The sequence below is a fragment of the Echiichthys vipera genome (genome assembly GCF_963691815.1).
Source record: "Echiichthys vipera genome assembly, chromosome: 13".
Lineage (NCBI taxonomy): Eukaryota > Metazoa > Chordata > Actinopteri > Perciformes > Trachinidae > Echiichthys > Echiichthys vipera.
The window spans coordinates 1,011,816-1,036,206 of NC_139838.1; the positions used below are offsets into that span (position 1 = coordinate 1,011,816).

At 41.8% G+C, this 24,391-nt stretch overlaps 1 protein-coding gene across 2 annotated transcripts; it reads right to left on the reverse strand.

Moving 5' to 3' along the window:
* ilf2 (interleukin enhancer binding factor 2) lies at nt 1–22,882 on the reverse strand. 2 transcript variants are annotated; one of them, XM_083925114.1, is made up of 15 exons: nt 22,773–22,882; nt 21,148–21,207; nt 20,557–20,599; nt 18,768–18,872; nt 18,585–18,662; nt 18,120–18,222; nt 16,094–16,159; nt 15,037–15,153; nt 5,750–5,828; nt 5,556–5,643; nt 2,027–2,088; nt 1,822–1,936; nt 1,502–1,592; nt 274–437; nt 1–151 (listed from the first exon to the last, which is right to left on the reverse strand). In XM_083925114.1, the coding sequence occupies exons 1-14, from the start codon at nt 22,775–22,777 to the stop codon at nt 286–288; spliced, it is 1,164 nt and encodes a 387-aa protein (XP_083781240.1). In that variant the 5' UTR covers nt 22,778–22,882; the 3' UTR covers nt 1–151; nt 274–285. The 2 variants fall into 2 exon arrangements, with proteins under 2 accessions (XP_083781240.1, XP_083781241.1); XM_083925115.1 differs by having other exon boundaries at nt 268–437.
* Between the last annotated feature and the right edge of the window lie 1,509 nt (nt 22,883–24,391).

Below are 24,391 nucleotides of genomic sequence, written 5' to 3' on the forward strand. Positions count from 1 at the left end.
ATAATAAAAACTGACGGTAAATGAAGCTGCTCTGGAGACCAGTGGCTTTCATGTGGGACATTTTTCCTGCAGGTGTTTCTGTCCAGGTAACATCAAAGAACACACCATGACCCCGCTCAAAGGACTTCTTCAATTGTCTTGGTAAGCACAACTGTGGAAAGAGCAGAGCAAGTGATGGACGGAGGTATTGAATAACTTGTTTGTGATCAGGTTTTTGAAGCGTAACATATCCCGTTTTCAGAAACCTGGATAAACCCTTAAACATACTCCAACCTGAAGTCCTCATCACTCCTGGGTCTCCATGCTCTCATCCTCGCCATCTCCTCCCTCCTCCAAAGCTTCATCTTCTTCCTCCTTCCTCTCTGGAGGTTTCTCATAGGCCTTCTCTGAAGGAGTGACAATCACTCCATCCCATGTAGACATCTCTGTTGCCAGGTCTGCAACAGACAACAGTGTCAAAGTAGTGATGGAAACAGAAACACAGAAAATGCCTGAGGCTGCTGCCACATCCATTAATTCTAAAAGTCATGTTTTTAAGAGATCGTCATATTGGACAAAAATTCAGTTTGAGCACAATCATTTGCCACGTTTTATGAGTGGTGACACTGAGGGCGCACTCACACGGTCCGTCCGTACCGTGCCCCGTGCTTTAGGGTACTTGTCCCCCCCACCCTCTCCCCTCGCGGGCCAGGCCCGAATGCTTCTTGCCTATCCATACGTCATCACGCCGTAACACGTCACACGCACTGATTGACGTCATCCCGATGCGTCGCTTTTTTTACAAGTCTACGGATGGACATGTGAGTGCGACCTCAGACTGCTGATGATCCATACTATAGCTTCAGATTAATTTATATTACAGTTAGGCTTGAAAGGAATAATTTAACTACAGTACATAGTACATGTAGGCACATGAGTATTTGGAAAATAGTTTCTGGAACTGACAGATTTTTTGTACTTCAAAATAAAAAAATACACCAATGCATTGTCACAATAATAAACATGCATAGGCGTCCCATATATTAAGCTATGTGTCTGCCTGGTCTGAGGTCTGTCCATTCTCCCTGCACATTTTATTTCAGAAATAACACTGTGTGGAAATGGCATACGCATGTTTTTGCATAGGTAAACACATTGGTTCTACCTGTGGCCCTTGATGAGGTGTTACTGTGTGTAATTATCTAATATAGTTATGATGTCTTTGATCAATATTTTGACATGTGACTGGTGGGAGCTGATAGAGATGAAGTCGAATGGCTTTGGACGGACAACACTTATGATAATGCTTATGAAATGTCTGTATTGGCAGTTTATGAGTGAAGCTTTGTCTGTTTACACTGCATGAACAATATCATGCCAACGTTACTACTATACTATATGCTGAAAATGTTCAAATGTAAGCCATCTTGACAGTGCAGCAATGTGTGTGTGAAAGGGAAAGCTGTCTATACTGAATAATATAATAATATACACTCATTTTTGAAGAATTAGATTTTCTTACAGCTGGCATCTCCCTCGAGGCCAAGAACCTTCCTGAAACCTCCATGAGAGAGCACCCTCACCAGTGTCTGAGCTGTGAAACACACCATGTCCTGCACAAACAGACAACTAAAAATTAGCCCACTGTCATCCGGTTCATGCAACACTTTTTAAAATTGAAAGCCCTCAAACAGCTGGTGTGATCCATGCTGGGTTTTTCTCCGGATGCCCATGTTCCATGAAAACAGCAACAATGATGAGAATCACTTCAACAACACACTTCAGAGTAGAATGATTAAGCTCTATGTATGGCCTGCAGTAAAATCCCATGAGCAGACCTACCTGCTGTTCCAGAGTCATGACGGTGTGTACTCGGAAATTTCCACTCTCACATGGATCAGTGATGCCCACAGAGCCGGGCAGAAAGAGACCAGCAGCCAGCATCTGCAGGCAGCGCCTTCAAAACACAGTCCAACGCAAATCTTCAAACAACGTTCAATCTACAGTGACTGTATCCAAGTGAAAACTGAAGTTGGTGGGAACCAACCTATAAGCTACGTTCAGGGACAGGGGCTGCCTGGATGGGTTGTTCATCACCGCAGAGTGGCCCTAGAACACAATAAACACCAGCATCACCGCTATGACCTCATCACTGATGATGAGTTTACCATTTAAGGTTTGAGTTGTACATACAATCACACATTTGTTTTTGTTTTTTTTTAAAGTTTTTTTAACCTGGAACATATTTTCCTGTGTATTACTAAGTCACTACAACAACTAAGTTGTAAGTGACAACTTTTGACACTGGTCCAGTATTGAGCAGAAACACTATAGCCCGGCCGCCATGAACCAGGATGCAATGTAATCACACAAGCCAGAACAACTGTTTTGGTGTATTTCTGATCCGTGCCAATTAAATGTGGCGCTACACTTTGTGTAGCAAAAATTGACCACTTCAAGGCCAAAGAGGAAAAAAAATCCTCCCAAAGTACATTTTCCTGATAAGCTCAATATTTTACACCAATCGTTGAAAATTTGGTGGATGAAATTTGGTAGATGTGTTGGTGAATATGTTTCAAACAAATCTGAATATTGGGCCACCTCAAAAGCACCCCCTTGTGGCCGTGGCAACTGGCGATGTATTGTATAGTGTTGGAAAGCCCAATTAGTCACCTTTAAAACGAGGTACAGCTTGTAATGATTGTTCATTCATGGAATGAGCAACGGGGCTAAACGTGTGGGTAGCGCCCCCCAAAAATGTGCATCCCTGTGGGGCGGATTATAAATCACAAGAATTGTTTGTTTTGTGATAGAAGCACAAAATTTGGTGGATGTGTTTCAAACAAATTGGTCACAAATTTGCCTCCTAGTGGCGATAACAGTAATTTTCTTTGTTAAAACGTAAACTAACAAAAAATAAAACTAAATTAAAAATGTAATTAAACGTATTAAATTAATAAAAATCCAGTTAGACACTGTTATTTTTTCTGCCCCACCACAATCCGGCTAGCCATCGAGCTAGCAAGCAAATGAGCTAACTACCATTTGCTTTCTGGGACAAGCAGTGCAGTAGACTGTCCATAAAGGTTTGCCTAAATATTTTATTTCACCTGTTATAATTTTAAATAAAATATGCTATGCACATCATAAAGGCTAAAGAGAAAAACAATCATGGGCCTTGGTGTAAAAGTAAATTAGCAAGATAGCAAAAATATGTACTTAAGATAGCTAGTTAGCTTGGAACATGTATCAGTGGCTGTTGGGTGTGAAAGCTTAATATAGGCAGCTGCATATATGAAAAAAACCCACCTAACCCAAAGTTTGACCACTGGAAAGGTGTAATTTTCAAGATGGCGTCCAAGATGGGCAAAAAGCCCTTAAAATATCCTAACTCCATTACTTGACCTAGCCAAGTAAACTTAATGTCTAACCCTATGTTTTCTGGGTCTATGAATCCATTGGACTTGTCTAAATTGCGCTGACATTATTACATACTTTTTTTTCGATTTGGGGAAATTACTGTAAGGTTTTGTCTTTGTTTGGGGTGAACCAGAGATGTAAACGATTTAGCCTATGTTGTGGAACGCCTACTCAGTACGTGTTTTTGGACACCTACCCTTTTTTTTGCTTAAACGTTATTGCACCTAAAACTAAAAGTAACTTTAATTGGAGTTGTATAACTTTTGATCATAAACAACTCTGAATTAGCCTGATCAGAGACCTGTGTGTGAACCCTCTAAAACAGTCACTCATTTCAATTTGAATAAGGTAAAACATATGTAATGCATCCAACAAAACAAAATTCACATTTTCAGCAACTCAGAAGATGGTGGAAGAGAATCCTGACATTTGATATATCTTGCCTTATTGAAGTGTTGTTGGCAGCACAGTGTATAAGCCTACCATTTTGCTGAAACAAAATTCAACCTTGACTACTTGAACCCCTCACCCCACCCCTGCAATGGCAGTGTTCTTTGGCAGAAAGATTCTGATTCACTTGTCTCATGTTCTACAAACTTTTAGCAAGAAAATCGTTACTGGCAAATATTTTTTATACCCCCAGAACATCTGCCTCCATCTGAGTCCTCATCGAAATACCACTGGTGGTTGCAGGGCAAATGGACTACCATGCATGCCTGCTTGTGGAGCAGGAGCCAAGTTGGGAGAATCAAAATAATCAACCTCTTTAGGAGGAAGAGTGTGTCGACTAATGGTAAATCTAGTGTCTAGGTCACAGTGCAGAAGTATAAAAAATAAACCAGAATAAGAGGAAACAACTGAAGAAAATAGAAATACATAGATCAAAATTAGAGAAAGTATTAATTCTTAAAGCCAAAGAGGAGGCCGTAGCCTTTGAATGGGAATATCGAGACCTAATAAAATGTCATAAAAGTTTATATTCTTTTCTGTTGGTGTAATAAAGCTTTTGTTTGGTAACATGTCTCTAAATGATATTTGTGGTGCTGAAAACATGCCTGAATCTGGAAGGAGTCCCAGCTCCATGATTACATACCATCGTAGACCATCCTAAATATCCTGGAAACAACTGCAGTGGAGATCAAAATTAGAGTTATTAATTCTTGATTTATTTATTTATAGTTATTTTTTATTGTCCAGAATTTGAAAGAGTATCTGCTGTACTAGCATCTTTTTTTTAATAACCAAGGCACTTGGGAAAAAAATTGTGATCAAAATTAGAGAACACTTTCAGATCCCTCCCAGTCATTGGTGTTAATCTGCACCTGGTGATAAGTGACTTCATGGTTGGACACACCCTATTTATCTGGCAGCTCTCCTGGTTACTTTGTAAGATGGCAGCTGCTCTAAGGAGACTGAAACCCTGAGTCAGCAGGTTGTCCAGATGAAGGCCAAAGGGATGACCCTCTCAGCCATCAGAGAGAGGTTGGCGTTCAGTCTGTGATTTCAAGAAGATTGAAACTTTACAAGGACACAGATTCACCTAGGACACCAGTGGTATAGCCACAGCTGATATTCTATCAAATTCTGAACAATAGAAAATGAAAATATTTCAGAATAAATCAAATATAAATACTTGTTCTCTAATTTTTATCTTAACTGTATATATGTATATGTTTGAACCAGCTTTTCCCCTTAGCAAGTTCTTGTTTCTGCCAGTGTTCTTTCCTGTGTCTGAACATTTCACGTGACCTGTCTGATCACGTATGTTAAGTTGATAATGATAAATACGTCATGTTTCTAACAGCTCTTGGTCGAGTGTGATTCTGTATTTGCCCTCAAAACCTTTTATAAAATAACCCTTAAAGACAGATCTTTGTCTAGAGTTTATTTCTTCTCACCAGTTTAATTACCATTACATATACTGACTGTCATTCTTGCTCCATTTGGTTACTTTGCAGATATATTTGCGGCGGCCGAGCTGCAAGGGCAAGTGCAATACTTTTTAAAAAAAAAAGTTGTCATTAGTCATTTACACCGAAATATATGCGGAAATAGGGCCCAGGTTGAATAATACAAAAAATCCCCTTTGTTCTGGCCATGTTGTCGGGCAAACTTCAGGACTCAGGAAGTGTAAAGCAACAGACTTGTGGTCTTACCAGCAGGTCTAGGATCCAGGGAGTGAGGGGTTCAAAACCAGGGAAGCGCAGCCTCAGGTCTTTCAGCAGGCGAATCAGCACTTTGACCCTGAAAATTATGAACATCAAAACAAATTCATGCAAGCATATTGTGTGGTCGTGCTAATGCATAATAGAGTACAGCAGGCGTAATGAGAGTTAAAAGAGACTCTTACGTTGACTGAGAGGCGTTCTCTTCAAACCAGCGGGCGTGGCGGATGGCAGCAAGGGCACTCTGCAGAACCTTGATGTCCACTGAAGAAACAGCACAAATACAATTCATTGATTAATAATCAGACAGCAGAGAGAATGGTGGAAATTAAGTCTCTGACCTCAGCTAGCGATGTTGAGACGTTGCAGATCATGGTTCATGTGTTAACCCCTGAGCTACAGGGTTATACAGTGAGGATCAAAAAACTATTAATTCCTAAATTTTTCAGGAATACTGTTTTTTTATTGTTCATAATTTGATAGAATATCCTCTATGGCTATACCACTACTGTACTAGCATGTTTTGTTTAAATAACCAAGGCACTTAAAGAAAAACCTTTATTTTGAGAAAAAAACAGTGAGCAAAATTAGAGAACAGTAACTGTTGAAGCCATTACACCGATCTGTGTTTCACCTATATCATATTTATCATATTTATGCGAGTAACTAATCATGCCTATATATCAAATTATGCTGATCATAATGAAATCCTGTTGATCATGTTGATGTGATATTCCTGAAACGATTATGATGATGATGATGCAATGATGATGTCAGGGGGTGGTAAATCTATATGTAGATGTCACCTGAGCACAGGTAAGGGGGTGTGTTTGGCCAGAGAGCGGAAGGGCAAACAATTTTCAACCGCATTTCGAGACAAAGCGGGTTTTTCTCTGTTTAATATGAGTTTAATTTATATTGCTGTTACTGTTAAGCAATAAAAGAACGTATTATTGTGACACTACGAAAGAATGCGCGTTGATTTACTGACCGCTCCTACAATTAAGTTGAAAATTGCCCATCTGAACGCCTGAAAGGACGCCAGTCAACGTGGAAATGAATGGATGAGACCGGAGTCAGTGTCTTCCTGGACTGATCTGGACTGCTGCCAGAATCTGATTGCACCGGTACCGTGAGTAAACGAGCGGATGCGCTGTTTTCTGAACCTGGTTACGATCAAACATTAAAAGTGACAAATGAAAAGAAGGAAGTTTTTTGATGAGCAGACGAATAAATCCATGAACTGCCTATAAACTATGAAATCACTGAAACTATAGACAGCAGGACACCGCGGATCAATATCGCTGCACGGAAAGCGGAAAACTTTAAAAGCGACGCGAAGACATGAATGAAAATATCACGAGCAGATGGAAATAAAATGTCATATACGAAATAAAGTGCTAAAAGAGGTCTAAAATAAAATTATACGCTCACAGAATTAAATAAAGGCTTAAATAACCTATAAAGGACTGAAACGGAAACAAAGCACGGCTGTGCGCATGAAAGAGTATAAATAAATAAATAACCGAAATACTAACGAATATTCAGACGAAGCTGTCGGATAAACTTGGAAAAAACCTGTACAAACGAATATTAAAGGCTGAGAACAAAAACTGAAACAATGGCAGAAGGAAGTGATTGTGGAGTCACTGAAGCTGGTATTACTGAGATGGACGCTGCGCAACAAAGGAAAGCGTTCAAGTCACTCAGCGCAACACGCAGAGGGAAACTCTCACACTGTACACGGAAAATGAATGAAATAAAAACAATGATGAAAGAGGGTGCTGATGTTGACAATATTACTGAAGGTGCAAATTCATTTCCAAGACTGCTGGATGAATTTAAAAGGTGTCATGAATCTGTTCAGAAACTGCTGCCTGAGGATGTGAAAATGAATGAAACTTTGGACTGGTACGAGCCAAAAATGGCTGATTATGATGCTTTTCTAACTGAGGTGGGTCAATGGATAAAAACTCCGCCTGACCCACAAGCTCTTGTGGATGTTGGAGACAGTGTCTCACAGACTGGTTCAAAAGGTTCTAAAAGTTCTAAAGGTTCCAAAAGTTCAAAATCTTCATCCGTTGCTTCAGCACGCACTGCAGACAAGGCTGCGCTGCAGGCCAGAGCTGAAGCTCTCGAAAGGAAACATGAACTGGAAATGGAGAAGTATCGGCTGGGTTTAAAAATGGAATCCCTGGACTTGGAAGCAGATATTGCTGCAGCTGATGCGAGGCTAAAGGCTCTGGAGGAATTTGAAAGTGACGAAGCATCAGAATCTGGAAAAGAAATGGAGGAACAAATAAATGCATCTGAGAAAATAGAAGGAAGCCTAGCAGAACTGGAGTTTGCACGGATAGGAACCATACCTAAAACACCCCTACAAAAGATGATACACACTCAGTGCCCACCACTAACTGGAATCACAAAAAGGTCTGAGCAACCACCAAGGGCTACAACAAACCCTCACATACCTAGAGTCGTTGTATCTGATAGACCACACAGAGGTGAATCCACTCCCAGAAGTGAAATAGCTCAGAGCAGCGATCTCACAAACATTATACAAAGACAGACAGACTTGGCGGATCTACTAGTGACACAGCAGAAAGAGTCTAAACTCCCAAGAAGGGAGGTGTTGGTGTTTGGCGGCGATCCTCTCACTTTCAGACCATTTATGAAGGCTTTTAAGCACAACATCGAGGACAAAACCAACAGCAGCGAGGATCGACTGTACTTCCTGGAACAGTATACTGTAGGTCAGCCAAAAGAATTAGTTCAAAGCTGCTTTCACATGAACGCCACAACTGGTTACGAGGAAGCAAAGCGCCTACTTAAATATCATTTTGGCGATGATTTCAAGGTCACATCTGCATACGTTGAAAAGGCCTTAAACTGGAACCAAATACGTACAGATGATGGAAAGGCACTTCAAAGCTACGCCCTCTATCTAAGAGGCTGTGGTAATGCAGTTCAGGACCTTCCATACATGTCAGAGCTGGACTTACCTTCAAACATGAAAAGACTTGTTTCCAAACTCACATTTAAACTTCGAGAGAAATGGCGGTCTACTGTATGTGACATCACTGAAAGAACACAGCAGAGACCTAAATTCCATGATCTTGTTCTGTTTATGGAAAAACAGGCCAGAATAATTCAAGATCCCATCTTCGGGGATATCCAGGACCCTGCTGGAAGCACAAATGGGAGAAAATTCAAAAGAGACTTACCGTATATGAGATCTAGCAGCAAGAAAAGCTTTGCTGTGACTGTCGTTCCCAAGACAGAAACCAACAAGAACATCGATACATGGAAAAAGGCAGACAGGCCAGAGAGCATCCGTGCGGCCATGGACGCGTTCGTCAAGCCTTGTGCCTTCTGTAAAGGAGATCATGTGATGGAAATATGTGAAGCAATAGCAAAGATTCCCCACAAGGACAAAATTGAGCTGCTAAAGAAAAATGGACTCTGCTTTGCCTGCTTGGTCAGAGGTCATATGAGTAAAGAATGTAAGAAACGTCTCACGTGTCATTCCTGTGAGAAGAAACACCCCACTGTCTTACATATAGAGAACTTTACACCAGCAACTAAGCAGGATTCAGACACCAGGAGCAATTGCATTGCTAAAGTTTCAGCGGCAGCACAAATTGCTATGGTGTCATCAGCAGCACAAACAGGGGACAGAACTACAAGCTACAAGTTAGCAGTGGTACCTGTAAAAATGAAGGCACATAAAGGCAGCTGTTTGATAGAAACCTATGCGTTTTTAGACCCTGGAAGCAATGCTACTTTTGTCACGGAAAAACTGATGGAACAGTTGTCTGTCAGAGGAAAGAAAACAGAGATCCTACTCCGAACGATGGGTCATGAAAAGCCTGTGAAAACCCATGTTATGAGAGGATTGGAAGTATGCAGCCTGGATGGCAACAGCTTCATAGAGCTTCCTGAGGTCTTCACACAAAATGCCATTCCTGTCAGTCAAAAGAACATTCCGACAGAGATGGACATAAAAGGATGGCCTTACCTAAAGGATGTCCACTTAAGACCCATCGAGGCAGAAGTAGGCCTATTGATCGGTGCAAATGTCCCAAAGGCTATGGAACCACTGAAAGTGATCAATAGTCAAGGTGAGGGGCCCTACGCAGTCCTAACAAGCCTGGGTTGGACTATAAATGGACCTCTTGGCAGTACTGCACCTACCGACGAGCATGGTCGACCACGGATAAGTTCCAATAAGATATCAGTGGTTAGGTTGGAAGAGCTTCTTGTACGCCAATACAACCAGGACTTCTCAGAGCTGGCCTACGATGAAAAACAAGAAAACTCATTTGAAGACAAGAAATTCTTGCATGTGATGAACAGCTCAGTCAAAAGGAAAGACGGCCACTATGAAATACGACTTCCGTTCCGTCAGGATAACATCAGCCTGCCTAACAACAGGAAGGTGGCGGAACAAAGAGCACTAAGTCTTGCCCGCAGATTCCAGAAAGATGAAGCCTTTCGGAAAGACTATAATGGCTTTATGAGGGATGTCTTGAGGAAAGGGCATGCAGAAAGAGTGCCAATCTGTCCCAAGTGAGAGCCAAGCAATCTGTCTGGTAAAAGAGCTCAGATCAGTATGCGCCACAGGTGGATTCAAGCTCACCAAATGGACCAGTAACAGTCGTGCAGTCCTTGCCTCTGTTCCAGCTGAGGAGAGGGCAAAAGAGGTCAGAGATCTAGACCTCGACAAAGACAAACTGCCTATGGAAAGAGCTCTTGGCATGCGATGGGACACTGAGTCAGACATGTTTTTCTTCTTGATCACCCCTAAACAACCAGCAATCACTCGTAGAAGTATTCTGTCCGTGTTGAACTCAGTATACGATCCTCTTGGGTTCCTAGCACCAGTCATGCTGACAGGGAAAGGAATACTGCAGGACCTGTACAGGCTGAATTGTGGATGGGATGAATCGATACCAACTGCTTACATAGATAAATGGAAGGAGTGGCTGAAAGATCTTAACCTGATTTCCAGCCTAAGAATCAGGAGATGCCTTAAGCCACCAGATTTTGAAGTTACTGAAGCACAGATACACCACTTCTGCGATGCAAGTGAGCGAGGTTATGGGACCGTCAGCTATCTGAAGCTGACTAAAGACGATGGACTACCTCACATTGCGTTTGTGATTGGAAAGGCAAGAGTTGCACCTTTAAAGGTGGTGACAATCCCAAGGCTGGAGCTTGCCAGCGCAGTCCTTGCTGCTAGGATAGACAGGATGCTGAAAAGAGAGCTTGAGTTAATCCTCGGAGACTCAGTGTTTTGGACCGACAGCACCGCCGTCTTAAAATACATCCAAAATGACTCCAGAAGGTTTCAAACCTACGTGGCTAACAGAGTGTCCACTATTCGGGATCTGACACACAAATCCCAATGGCGCCACGTAAAGACTGGACTCAACCCCGCAGACAGTGCATCAAGAGGTATGAAAGCTGAGAGCTTCCTTCATGAAGGACAATGGAGAGGGCCAGATTTCCTGATGCAACCTGAAACAGACTGGCCAGTGATTCAAGTACCACCCACACTGTCCGACAGTGACCCAGAGGTCAAGAAGGTGGCTGTGGCTTTCACTACAAGCGTGCTGCAGAATCAAAGTCCGCTGACTCGTTTCATTGAGCACTTCTCATCATGGGACAAATTGATTCGATCGGCAGCCTGGCTCTTAAAAATCAAAGAAAACCTGAGACAATTGAACTTAAAAAAGAAAATGAGTGACTCAGACCCAACTGGGTCACAGCTGTCTGTGGAGGATCTAACCAAGGCTGAGAAATCACTCGTGTCCTATGTCCAACAACAATCTTTCCGAGATGAGATGACCTCTCTACAAAAGGGCTTGCCCATAAAGAAAAGTAGTAGGATGTATAGACTAGATCCCATCCTCCAACATGGAATCCTGAGAGTTGGAGGCAGACTAAGTAAGCTGGCTATGCCAGAGGAAACCAAACATCCTGCCATTCTGCCCAAGGACAACCACCTGTCAAAGATACTCCTTCACCACACCCATGCCTTGGTGGGTCATTGTGGAAGAAATCAAATGATCGCAAAACTCAGAACACAATACTGGATGATTAGAGCAAACTCCGCTGCGAGAAGGATAACACGGGATTGTATACTCTGCAGGAGATGGCATGGCACAGCAATGACGCAAAAAATGTCTGACCTACCTCTACACAGGATAACACCTGACTTGCCACCCTTTACCCATACTGGACTGGACTACTTTGGTCCCATAGAGGTCAAGCGTGGCCGCAGCAAAGTAAAAAGATATGGAGCCTTGTTTACGTGCCTCGCAAGCAGAGCCGTACACCTAGAGATGGCCTACTCAATGGATACAGACTCCTGCATTTCTGCACTCCGACGATTTATCTGTAGGCGAGGCCAAGTGAAGGAAATTGTTTCTGACAACGGTACAAATTTTGTTGGGACAGAACGGGAGCTTCAAGAAGCACTTACTTACCTTAACCTCAGTAAAATCCAACATTTGATTCACGCTGAAGGTATCAAATGGACATTCAATCCACCCTATGGTCCTCATCATGGAGGCGTATGGGAGCGGCTCATCCGGATAATCAAAAAGATCCTCTACTCCATCACAAGATAACAGACCCTGGATGACGAGAGTCTCCAAACAGCTCTATGTGAAGTAGAGGCGATAATGAATGACCGGCCCATCACAGTCTTATCTCAGGATGTAAAAGATCCAGAACCTCTGACACCCAACCACTTGCTTCAAATGAAGCGAAGGCCTACTCTTCCACCTGGACTCTTTGACAAAAGTGATACCTATTCCAGAAGAAGATTGAAACAGACCTAATACATGGCCGATCTCTTCTGGAAACGCTGGACATGAGAGTATCTCCCATTGCTACAAGAAAGACAGAAATGGAATAAGGTTAAAAAGAATCTAAAGCATGGAGACATAGTGCTGATCATTGACGAAAGCTCACCACGCAACTCCTGGCCCATGGGCAGAATCACGGAAATCTTCCCAGACAAAAAAGGACATATACGTCGGGTTAAGATTAAGACACAAAATGGCACCTTGGAAAGGCCCATCACAAAGCTGTGCCTTCTACAAGACATGACCTGAGGAGACAGGCCTGACCTATGCCCTTTTTTCTTATTTGACCCCTGAAACCTTAGTTGAACATTTTTTCTCTCTCTTTTCTCTTTTTCTCAAACAAAGATCTGCATTGAACTCTTTTTGTTGAATTTTTATGAACTTGTCTCGACAAATGGACTATTGGAACTAACTGGATTATTTTTTGGCATATTTTTTGAAATTCTATGGACAATCTTGAATATTATCATAAAGGACTCTTGAGTGTATGCTTCCTATGTAAATGTATGAATTGCCCTATACCGGTCAATTAGGGGCCGGAGTGTTGAAGCCATTACACCGATCTGTGTTTCACCTATATCATATTTATGGTAAAATGGTAAATGGACTTGTACTTATATAGCGCCTTTCTAGTCATCTGACTACTCAAGGCGCTTCACAGTGTTTGTCACATTCACCCATTCACACAGACATTCACACTGATGGCAGTGGACATCTACATACCATCTAATCTGATCTAATCATTCACACCACATTTACACACCCATGCGCAGCACGGGGAGCAATTCGGGGTTCAGTGTCTTGCCCAAGGACACTTCGACATGTGGACCGGGGGGAGATGGGGATCGAACCACCAATCTCTCGAACAGAGGACGACCCACTCTGCCACCAAGCCACAGCCGCCCCCAGCAGCTGCGAGTAACTAATCATGCCTATATATCAAATTATGCTGATCATAATGAAATCCTGTTGATCATGTTGATGTGATATTCCTGAAACGATTATGATGATGATGATGATGCAATGATGATGTCAGGGGGTGGTAACTCTATATGTAGATGTCACCTGAGCACAGGTAAGGGGGTGTGTTTGGCCAGAGAGCGGAAGGGCAAACAATTTTCAACCGCATTTCGAGACAAAGCGGGTTTTTCTCTGTTTAATATGAGTTTAATTTATATTGCTGTTACTGTTAAGCAATAAAAGAACGTATTATTGTGACACTACGAAAGAATGCGCGTTGATTTACTGACCGCTCCTACAGTAACCATTGTGTCAGAAGAGAAGATTTCTATAGGATTCAAAATGAACAGGAAGTGTAGAGGCCATAGCTTTGAATGCCTTCAGCACATCTGTGCCCACAGGACATCACTAGTTTCTCACACTGCTCTGGTTTGATCTTGGTCCATTCTTCTTCAGTCTCTTCCACAGTTCACTAACTGGAGTGGGTTTCTTAGACATTCATTTGTTGCCAAGGATTTCCCAGATTGACAGAGATTCACATAAACATTTGAATTCACCCTGCCATGTAGCTGTACAAGAGGCCCAACTCCTGCTGCAGAAAACATCCCCCAAACCACGACACTTCCTCCTCCAAATGTAACTGACTTCTTTACACACTTTGGGTTCAGTCTTTCCCCAGTCCTACGCCCAACATAATGTTTCCCATCAGACCCAAATAAACTGCACATACTCTGATTACTGAAATGCAATCTGGACCAGTTCTCCTCTATCCACACAACCTGCTCCTCAACAAAGGAAAGTCTAGCCTTTTTAAAATTCAATTGTATTTACAGTGCCAAATCATAACAAAAGTTATCTCAGGACACTTTACAGAGTAGGTATAGACCACACTATGACTTATTTATGATTTACATAGACCCAACATTACTATTTCTGCTGATGAGAGGTTTGGTCACTGCAGAGTTGGCTTTCCTTCCAAAAAGTCTTTAACGGTAAGACAGTGTGCAGAGACAGATCCTTGCCCTGTTCAGCACTGAACTGGAGACCAACTCCAGCTGCAGTGTTGAACTGATTCCCCATTGAGAGTCTTCTCATGTCCTCTTGTACACTTGTTTTATGTGAACGATGGCCTTTTTGAGGGACATAAATTAATCTGTATCCTTGTAAAGTTTTAATCTTCTTGAAATCACAGACTATGAACACCCAACACCTCTCTGGCTGAGAGGGTCATCCCTTTGGCCTTCATCTGGACAACCTGCTGACTCAGGGTTCAGTCTCCTTAGAGCAGCTCGCCATCTTTCAAAGTAACCAGGAGAGCTGCCAGATAAATAGGGTGTGTCCAACCATGAAGTCACTTGTCACCATGTGCCAGATTAACACCAATAACTGGGAGGGATCTGAAAGTTTTTTGCTTTTTTTTTTTAAACAAAATAAAGGTTTTTGTTGAAGTACCTTGGTCATTTAAAAAACATGCTAGTACAGCAGTGTTATAGCCACAGTGGATCATTTATCAAATTCTGAACAATAAAAAAAATATCAGTATAGTCAGAATTCAAGAATAACTTGTTCTCTAATTTTGATCTCCAAATTATACTGGGTGTATGTTTGTGTGTGTGTGTGTGTGTGTAAGCTCATACAATGTAACTCGGGGTCCAGCTTGCGCAGGTTGGGAGGGACAGTGGTGATGAGGATCTTGACGGTAGCATCAGCTGAACTGATCTCGAAGCCTGTCTCATTGGTCAGCATGGATAGCACTGAAAGCAGCAGATGCACAGTCAGCTGCCAATACACATTCCATTAGAAATGTCACATTACCTGATGAGAGTGGCCACATCAGTGATCAATAATCAATTAATCACTAAAAGCTTGAGAAATACAATCGATCTTGGGCTCTTTTCACAAGACACGTCACAAATAAACTAAAGGTCCTCTCACTGCCTGTTCATGCAGAGCTGTTGCACCTTTATGACGCCCCGCCGTGCGTGTGAAATGTACAGAAACGCAGTGGGGACAGATCTACTGTGCCTCTGAGCCAGCAACAGAGGTTGTCACAGAGCTGTAAAAGAGCCAAACCAACATCTGTGTGAAAGGGACAGCCGGCAGGGTGGAACAACACAAAATAGAGATGCACGAGTCAACCTACAATAGGGTCAAAAAGTGAGAAAACAGGCTTCAGAGTATCCTCAGTTACTAATAACTTACAGAAACACTGAGAGCAAAGGCCCATTTCTTCCCCTCTCTCCCTCTCACAAAAACGTGGGTGCCACAGTGCTGCAGTCTGTCCTTCTCTCTACTGACAGTTGGGCTACCATCATGTATACAGTTGGCAGTTTGTGAGTTCGGTCGGCTTCTGAGTGATTGATTAATGGTGCAGATTAGCTCACACAATCTAAACACAGACGCTTCTTTTGCTTCTCGTCTGACGGCTGCTGAAATCACACTGGGGCTACATTACGCTGCCCTTTGCTTAGTCCCATGTGAATAAACAAAGTAGGCGTTGTGGTGTATCTGTATTGTTGCTGAATCTGTTATCTCAGAATTAAGTACATTGTTTGAATCCTGAAAACTAAATATCACATGATCAATAAAAACCCCTTCTTTACTGAACCCCAATAAACATCTACTAGATAAACTGGCCACAGTAAGTCTTCGCTCTTGTATTCCGTTTATCCCAACAGCCCCTCAGTGTGTTACCTTCAGTAGGGTCCTGTGTGCGGAGGGTCTCCACTACTTTGTTGCCGAGAGCAGCGACAGCCTCCACTGCAAAAAAAAAAAAAAAAATTCCAACGTTACACAGATTAAATCACAAAGGGCTGAATAAAGCTCTCCTTACATTAAAATGACTGATCCACAGGGGACTTTAAGGGAATAAACAGGCATTTCAATAAGCACAAATTAATGACCAACAGATGATTTGCTGTGGAGACAGACTCTGGTAGTTTAATTTTCCTCCTCTGCATTTTATTAATTGCATCCAGCCTGCAGCATTAAGATGAAACAGGCAGGCACACTGCACTACAGCCTGCAGAGTATGCTTACCTGAGAGCACAAGCTGCCATCGTCAAGTCATGTTGCCTTTTCATACTTCAGCATAGTAATTTGCCTAATCTTCAGGGGTCTTTAGACCGTGGTGGAAACATTGATTAAAACATGCTCAAAGACCTTTAAAGTTCCTGGAAAAGTAGTCCTGGGACAAAGTCACCCGGGACTTCTTGGTTGAAACACGGTTTCTTAGGAAATATAGTGTGAAGGGTTAAACCTCATTAATGTTTTTGCTGCAAATCAAAATGTGGCTGTTGCACAAGAGTATTGAAAACTGAAATACTCAAATGTCTGTTCAAATGTAAAGTTTTGTTTAATTTCAGTGTTACACTTACCTTTTAGTTTTTCAGTAACAATTTGGCTGCTTGTGTTAAGGTCGTTTAGATCGTGACTTATTTTGGTCAATAAAAAAAGGCTCTGTAGAAAAACATGTTTCTGCTGCATTTCTCAATGTCAGGCATTGAACAAAAGTATAATTTTGGTATTTGTACTGACAGTCAGATATCATACTTTCAGCACTTGTACTGAAACAGTCTACATTTGGCTGCTAAAAATGGATGCTTCCATATTGTATGGAAGCATGTACACTAGACCATTCTGAATCCGAGGCTCTGAACAGTACAAGAGTATACTGCCAGACTATGAATAGTCTCATCTCTGGAGACTTTACTGGCTGCAGACACCTTGGTGTGACATCATCTGAGTTCGAGACTCAAAAACAATACGTACATTGCCAGAAGCTTTCTTTTAGACAGTTGCTGCGTCCCAAATCGCACACTTCCATCCTCAAACTGGCTTTTTTGAGAGTGGAAGTGTGTCCACACCGGAAGTCGATACAATGCAGTGTACTGCATTTATCCGGTCGCGCACTCAAAAACAGCCAAACCGTTGAGTGTGGATCGCTGAACACTCAATTGCTGCCATTTTGTCTACATAGCGGAAGAGGCTGGACTGTATTCAAACTGGAAAATGGCGGAACAACAGTGCAACAGAGCAGTAACAACTAGATTCACTTTAAAAATGTAAAAAGAGGATCACAAGGATTTTTGGCGGTGAAAAGCTTTTGGAAAAATACACAGAAGAAATACGATTGTGTTTCCGGTAAGTGCTCGGCGACAGTGTGTGATTTGAGACAGCACGTACTGGGGGAATTTAGTGTACTGATCATGTCAGTACATAGGGCACACAGTGCCCGAATGTCAGTACACCGACTGCAGTGCTTGATTTGGGACACAGCATGCAACACAAGTGAGCATCAGTGATAAAATCACTTTGATTACACTGTTTCCTATTGGAACTGGCCACGAGGGATGCTGTGCGTAATTTGAGTTGAACTTTGCTAACTTTTCCTAAATACATACGTTGTTGTAGCTAAACAGGCCAGATAAGGTAATGCCGAAGGAAGCTTGGAGGAAATGAGTTTCATAGCAGAGTGTGTAGTCCTCAGGTTTGGGCGAACGGCGGCTTCTGAGGTAACGTTTGCTGCCTCCTTGTTAAACACATTAGTAGTCCACTGTTAAACGGGACATAAACAGCTTTTCAGGGGCATATTTTACAGCTTGTTCCACACATTGGGCAGAGAGCGTCAATGCGACAGTCTGACGCTCGCATGGTGTTACACTTCCTTCAGATTTCTTCCATTTCAAGCAGATGACATCACTTTCTACTGATTACCCACATGTAGGGAGGATCTTGAGGATTACAACCAGGTCAGCCACATTGTGTCCTGTTGTCATGGTGCCCTTCTTGTAAGAACCCACCTGACGCACCTCTTCAATTTGCTATGAAGAGACACAGGTACAATATTATTAACATGTAATGTCCTAGCAACATTAACTGGCTCCACATCTATTTACCCACTTTAAAAACTCTATTCTGCAAATATTTACACACCAACTATGATGGTTTTAGATACGTGTCTCATTCAGTTATGTTGATTCAAACAATGCTGATACTTTTCTAAACACTTAAAACATTTGATATTATTTAAGCTCACATTGATACATTGTTAAACTGGGAGCCTAAACAGTTCATCATTTCTTATAACTCTTTTTCCACATAATATGTAGTGACATGGTGCACTGCACACACTGATCTGAACTACAATAATGTTCACTGGTGCAGTGAAAGAAAGATGACTCACCACTTCAAAGTTGCCTGGCGCAACAATCAGGTTGTCAATGACATTGTTGATCTTTGTGACCAGGGACAGGATGGAGGACTAAAACAGCAACGAACAAATAAACATGGTTTCTGTCAGTGAATGTAACCAACCCACTACATGAACAAAAACCAAGATCTAGTCAGCCTATGTTTATGGACTGACCTGTTCTGCAGGTGTGGGGCTCAGGTCCTGGTTTCTTTTCAGTAGACACTCACTGAAAGCTGTCTCGTCAGGTGCAGGCTTCACTCTTGGGAAGGCCATCTCACACTGGTGATTAACAGCCCATGTCAGTACTCACACTATGACCCTGTTTACATTTAGCAGCAACATGTGGTCTGAATGATCCGAGTGGATAGCTCTAACTACAGGTGAAAACACTCTCAGGACGCATTGAGATCGGATGTCAAAAACCACATTCAGAGGTGGTTCAGGTCACATGTGTCCACATTCTTTAAAAAAAAAATTGGGGCAGTTTTACAAGCCTTTATTAGGTAGGACAGACAGGAAATGGGGTGAGAGAGAGAGGGAGAGATATGCAGCAAAGGGCCGCAGGTCAGAGTCAAACTCGTGGCCGCTGTCTCAAGGACCTTCAGCCTCTTTACATGGGCCAACCGATCTAACCATTGTGCCACCGGCCGCTCAGTGTGTCCACATTCTAATAGTAGTGAGAACAAGTATATGACTCATTAGAGATCGCCTACTCTACTGAGCCCTCTGTGTGAAGGAAGTACATCCTCATTCATGGACTGTGTCCACAACATCTGAGCCTGTAGCTCTGTGTATTTAGAAGAAGAAGAAGAAGAAGAAGAAGAAGAAGAATTACTTTATTAATCCCACACGGGGAAATTGGATTTTTTTTTTTTTTAATTTATTTATTTAAAATATTTTTAAACATTATTATTTTGAAAGTATTTCTCCTGTCACAGAAACCACAGACTGACTCGTGTGTTCTGGGTGTTTTTATCAGACTGTTGGTGATGTGTCTGTTCCTTATTCAGCTGCAGATGCACTTACCTAATATGTGGATAAATTGCTACAGATATTCCTGTAAACATCAGCTGTTGCTGTTAATGAGTCGAAGCAGCTGTACAATGGATAAACCTGTTTATTTCCTATAAATTCTTCACAATAAAAAACCCCTGTTTTATTATTCAAATGCTTTTATTGTGAAGCAGTGAAACAGGAAATGGGCTTCATCTGCAGTCATTTAACATGACGGTAAACTACAGCAGCCAGCGAACTGAACACAGAGACTTTTAAAAGTAGATTTCTTTCTGCTCTCCTGCACAAATTACAGCAGGTTAACATCGTTATTTATATGTTCATAAAATACACCCGGTATTCTGAACATGTTACACACAAACACCACTGTTTGTGAGAGAGAAAAGGAAGTATGAAATTGCTCTTTCATGAGTCAAACACATTTCTGTGATAATTATTAATGTGAGATAGGAGGAACAACTGAAATTCACACACAACATTAACAAACAAATATGTAGGTTATCGATATCCTAAACGGAAACGATTTATAACACATACATCGTTTCTGATTTACACACAGAATGGGGAAGTGCTCACTGAAGACTCATGTAGATAGGGCTGCAGCAGGTGAGAACACACAGACTGAGAGCTGTCCACCTGTGATCTGGAGAGGATGTTTTCACTAAATGGAAACAGGGTCTATGACACTACTGCGGCATTCATTTAAAAATAATCTCACCCCTTTCCATTTGAACACTTTTTCCTACATGTTAGCTTTTATTTCCATATGAATAGGTTAAGAGCAAAAAATTAAGTCAGTCAGTGGTGAAAAAGACTTTCAAATAAAGGGCAGTGACACACTGCCTTCCAGCCTGCTGTTAAGTTTCTTTTTAAGTCAACTGTCATCTTCCCCATGTTGAGGCTCATGTCTAAATGTAACCCCATCCCCACCCAAATGTTCTGTACTCACCACATAAAAATCAAATGGGATGTGTGGGACAAATGGACGGTACCTAAACAGAAATGAAGAAAAGTTCAACAGTTTGTAGTTTTGTAATAATTACTTCAAGCAGTGGACTTAAAAAGAGTAGCAGGTGTAAATAATTTGGGGCTAAGTATGCATGTATGGAATTATTTCACAGTTCAGTAGTGGTGGGTGTTAATGACAAAAGTTAACGCCAGAATAACAGAATCCTTAAAACAAATAATGATTTTAATGTTGCAGCAGAGTTTCCAATTTTAACCCAGTGACAGCCTTTACTGTGGTTGCCGTCATAACAATCATGCACATCAATACAGGTTAGTAGTATACAGCTGACAGGCAAGTTCTTTCAGTTATCGGGATCAAATTGGGAAGGAAAAGGGGAACCGGAACATCTCTTGATGTGCACATTTATGCTGCATGGGAAAAACATACAGAGAAGGGAAGGCAGAAGGGAAAAGCTCTTGCCAATACACTAAGACAATTTTTACAGCATGTTAGCCATACTGGCTGTTTCAATCATGTAGCCTTTTCTAATTAGATGCTAATGAATACAACACAGTAGAGGCATGAACTCACCCCTGGACCAGTCCTCCACGGGACCCGAAGCGGCCTCCCCGGCCCCTGCCGCGATCTCCTCTGGATAAAGACAAAATTACATGTTGGAACTGCTCACATACATTTGCTCATCAAAGTTGTCGTGGTGACAAAACCCAGGCATGGTTTAATCCCATTGTGGAAATGGATGCTATATTTCTATTAAGTCAGCTTACTATCACCTAAATAATATGTTAAGGATTAAAGAAGTTATGTCTCAGCAGGACTTAGAAAAACTTGTCCATGCATTTATCTTCAGCAGGCTTGACTACTGTAACAATGTCTATACAGGTCTCCCTAAAAAGTCCATCAGACAGCTGCCGTTAATCCAGACCGCTGCCGCTCGTGTCCTCACTAAGACCAAAAAAGTCGATCATATCACTCCAGTTTTCCTCTCCACTCCACTCCTGTCTGTCAAAGAATTGATTTCAAATTACTTCTGTTGGTTTACAAAGCACTGAATGGTTGAGGACTAAAATACATTTTAGATCTTCTACTCAGCTACAAACCATCCAGACCTCTCTGTTCATCTGGGACAGGTCGGCTCTGTGTCCCCAGGGTCAGGACTAAACATGGGACAGGTCTGCTCTGTGTCCCTAGAGTCAGAACTAAACATGGGACAGGTCTGCTCTTTTTCCCCAGAATCAGGACTAAACATGGGACAGGTCTGCTCTGTGCCCCCAGAATCAGAACAAAATATGGGACAGGTCTGCTCTGTGTGCCTAGAGTCAGGGCTAAACATGGGACAGGTCTACTCTATGTCCCCAGAGTCAGGACTAAACTTGGGACAGGTCTGCGTCCCCAGAGTCAGGACTAAACATGGGACAGGTCTTCTCTGTGTTCCCAGAGTCAGGACTAAACATGGAGAGGCAGCGTTCAGTTTTTAAACACCAAATATCTGGAACAAACCTCCAGAAAACGGCAGGTCTGCTGCAACTCTTAGTTATTTTAAATCAAGACTTAAGACTTTTCTGTTTGCTGCTGCCTCTCAGTAAACAATACAACTTATTAATCGCTAATACTGCACTGTAACTTCTATTCCTTTAATATTCTTTATTTTATTATTTTTCATTATCTCCTAAATATTAGTTTTGCTTTTTCTCTATTCTGCAATTCGTTTTTTTAACGTCATGTTGTTATTGTCTGTTTACAATGCCTTTAATGTTTTAAAAAACTCGCCTTGCCTTCGCTAGTTAGCTTAACATTACTCGGTGCTCCCATCCACATCAGTAGTCATTCATTCATTTAGCTACTTGGCTATCTGTTAAGCAATGTTAGCCATCAGTCCACTGTGCGACTATTTAGTTTTTAAAATGATGTTACCCGTGTCTAAATAAAAAAGCCCCCGCATTTTAAAGAAAGAATTATATTAACAAGCTCCACGACCATGGCACATTTATATAGATAACACTAATGAATTCGCTAACATACCTCTGTTAGCTAGCATAAAATTAGTAGCCAGCGTTCAGACAATGCACGCCGGTAGCTTCGTCATACGCTAACACGAAGCTTACCAGGAACTGCGAGCTAACGAACTAACACAGAAGTTAACTAATACGTGTTGTAAAAAAAACTTTGCAATGCTCAATGTATTGAAATAAAATTACCTCATTGCGTACGACGTTTTGATGATTTAATGAAAAGATCCCAAGAGAACTGTGACAGGGCTGTATCTGCAGTCTCGGCTAAAGCTGGAGGGTACTGCCGCTGCGCTTCCTTCTTCTTCTTGTTTTTTCATGGCGGTTGGCAAACAACTTTTACCGCATTACCGCCACCCGCTGTTTGGCTTAAAATGGTCTTCATCCAAAAGTTGCATTGCTGCCACCTATGGGACTAGCACCTTAGTGCTCTATATTCTACTATACGCCCCAGTGTCTTTTAAGAATCTGAAAAAACAGCCTTTTCCCCTCCTGCTTGAGCCCACTTCCAAAATACTTTTAAGAGAAACTTCATTTAATCCAATTTTTTGCAATTCTCTTAGATGTTTTGTTGTCTGCAAGACAACAAAACATGCTGTACTGTCTCAGGTTCCATACAGGAACACAAGCCACTCTAGTGTTTCCCTAGAATAAACAAAGTGCTGTTCAGATACGTGTGACCAATTCTCAATCTAGAAATAATAACCGCTTCCTTACGTCTTAACCCCCCTCTTTTGCAGATGTTAACTGAATCAGTTACCCTACTAGATAATGAGAATTGGTGCCTTCCTTTGTTTTCTTGCTCCAAGAGCTGCTGCCATTTAAAAATGGTTTCCTGCCAAACTATACTTTTACCCTCTGACTTTGATAAATTTATGTTGATATCTACAGTCTCCTTTAGAGCAGCTTTCTTGGCCCACTTATCAACCTTTTCATTAGTAGCAATACCGACATGAGCTGGGACCCACAGAAATTATATTTCTACCCCTCTCCTTTTCACATCTCTTATGGCCAGAAGAATGTCATATACTATGTCTTGCCGACTCTTTGACGATCCTTTCCCAACACTATTGATCGCTGACACAGAGTCACTACATATCAAAACCTTATGGTTCTGGATCTGCTCTGTCCATTGCACTGCCATCAGGATTGCATATAATTCCACTGTGAACACGCTTAGGAAATTTGAGGTTCTCTTCAAAGCTTGAGCATTCCATCCCTGCACAATGAAAGCTGCTCCTGTAACACCTGTTTCTGGATCCTTTGAACCATCAGTGAAAATAAATATGTGATCTTGATATTGTTCTATTACATGACACTGGAAGTGATGCACCAAATTTGAGTCAGGATTATGTGATTTAATCTCGAGTACCTCTAAGTCGATCTTTGGTACCTCCAGTTCCCATAAAGGTACTGATGGCCACAGTACTCCTATACAAAAGTTCTTGTCATATATTGACATTTCCTGTGCCACTGCCTTCCCGGTCCACCCAAAACTTGGGAGTCTTGCCACCTCTCTCTGCCAGCTTTCCTGTATTGTTATTTTAACTGGGTGGTCATCCCTTTGACCCATCAAGCTGACCCAATAGTTAGCCTGAAGCTGCTTTCTCCTTAGACAGAGTGGCATTTCTCCTGTCTCTACCTGCATAGAGCATACTGGAGAGGATCGCACTGCTCCTGTACATATTCTAAGTGCCATAGCTTGGACTTTATCTAATCCAGCTAAAACTGATTTGGCTGCAGATCCATAAACCAAACACCCATATTCAGTTCTTGCTCTGATTAAATATACATACATGTGCTTCAAA

What these genes read in the sequence shown, in the direction of transcription:
- ilf2 (XM_083925114.1), bottom strand. An exon ending in CCTCAAGATCCTCCCTACAT is followed by an intron (nt 16,160 to 18,119) that starts GTGGGTAATCAG and finishes TTTTTTTTGCAG; the next exon opens with TGGAGGCTGTCGCTGCTCTC. An exon ending in TCCCTGAACGTAGCTTATAG is followed by an intron (nt 1,937 to 2,026) that starts GTTGGTTCCCAC and finishes TGTGTTTTGAAG; the next exon opens with GCGCTGCCTGCAGATGCTGG.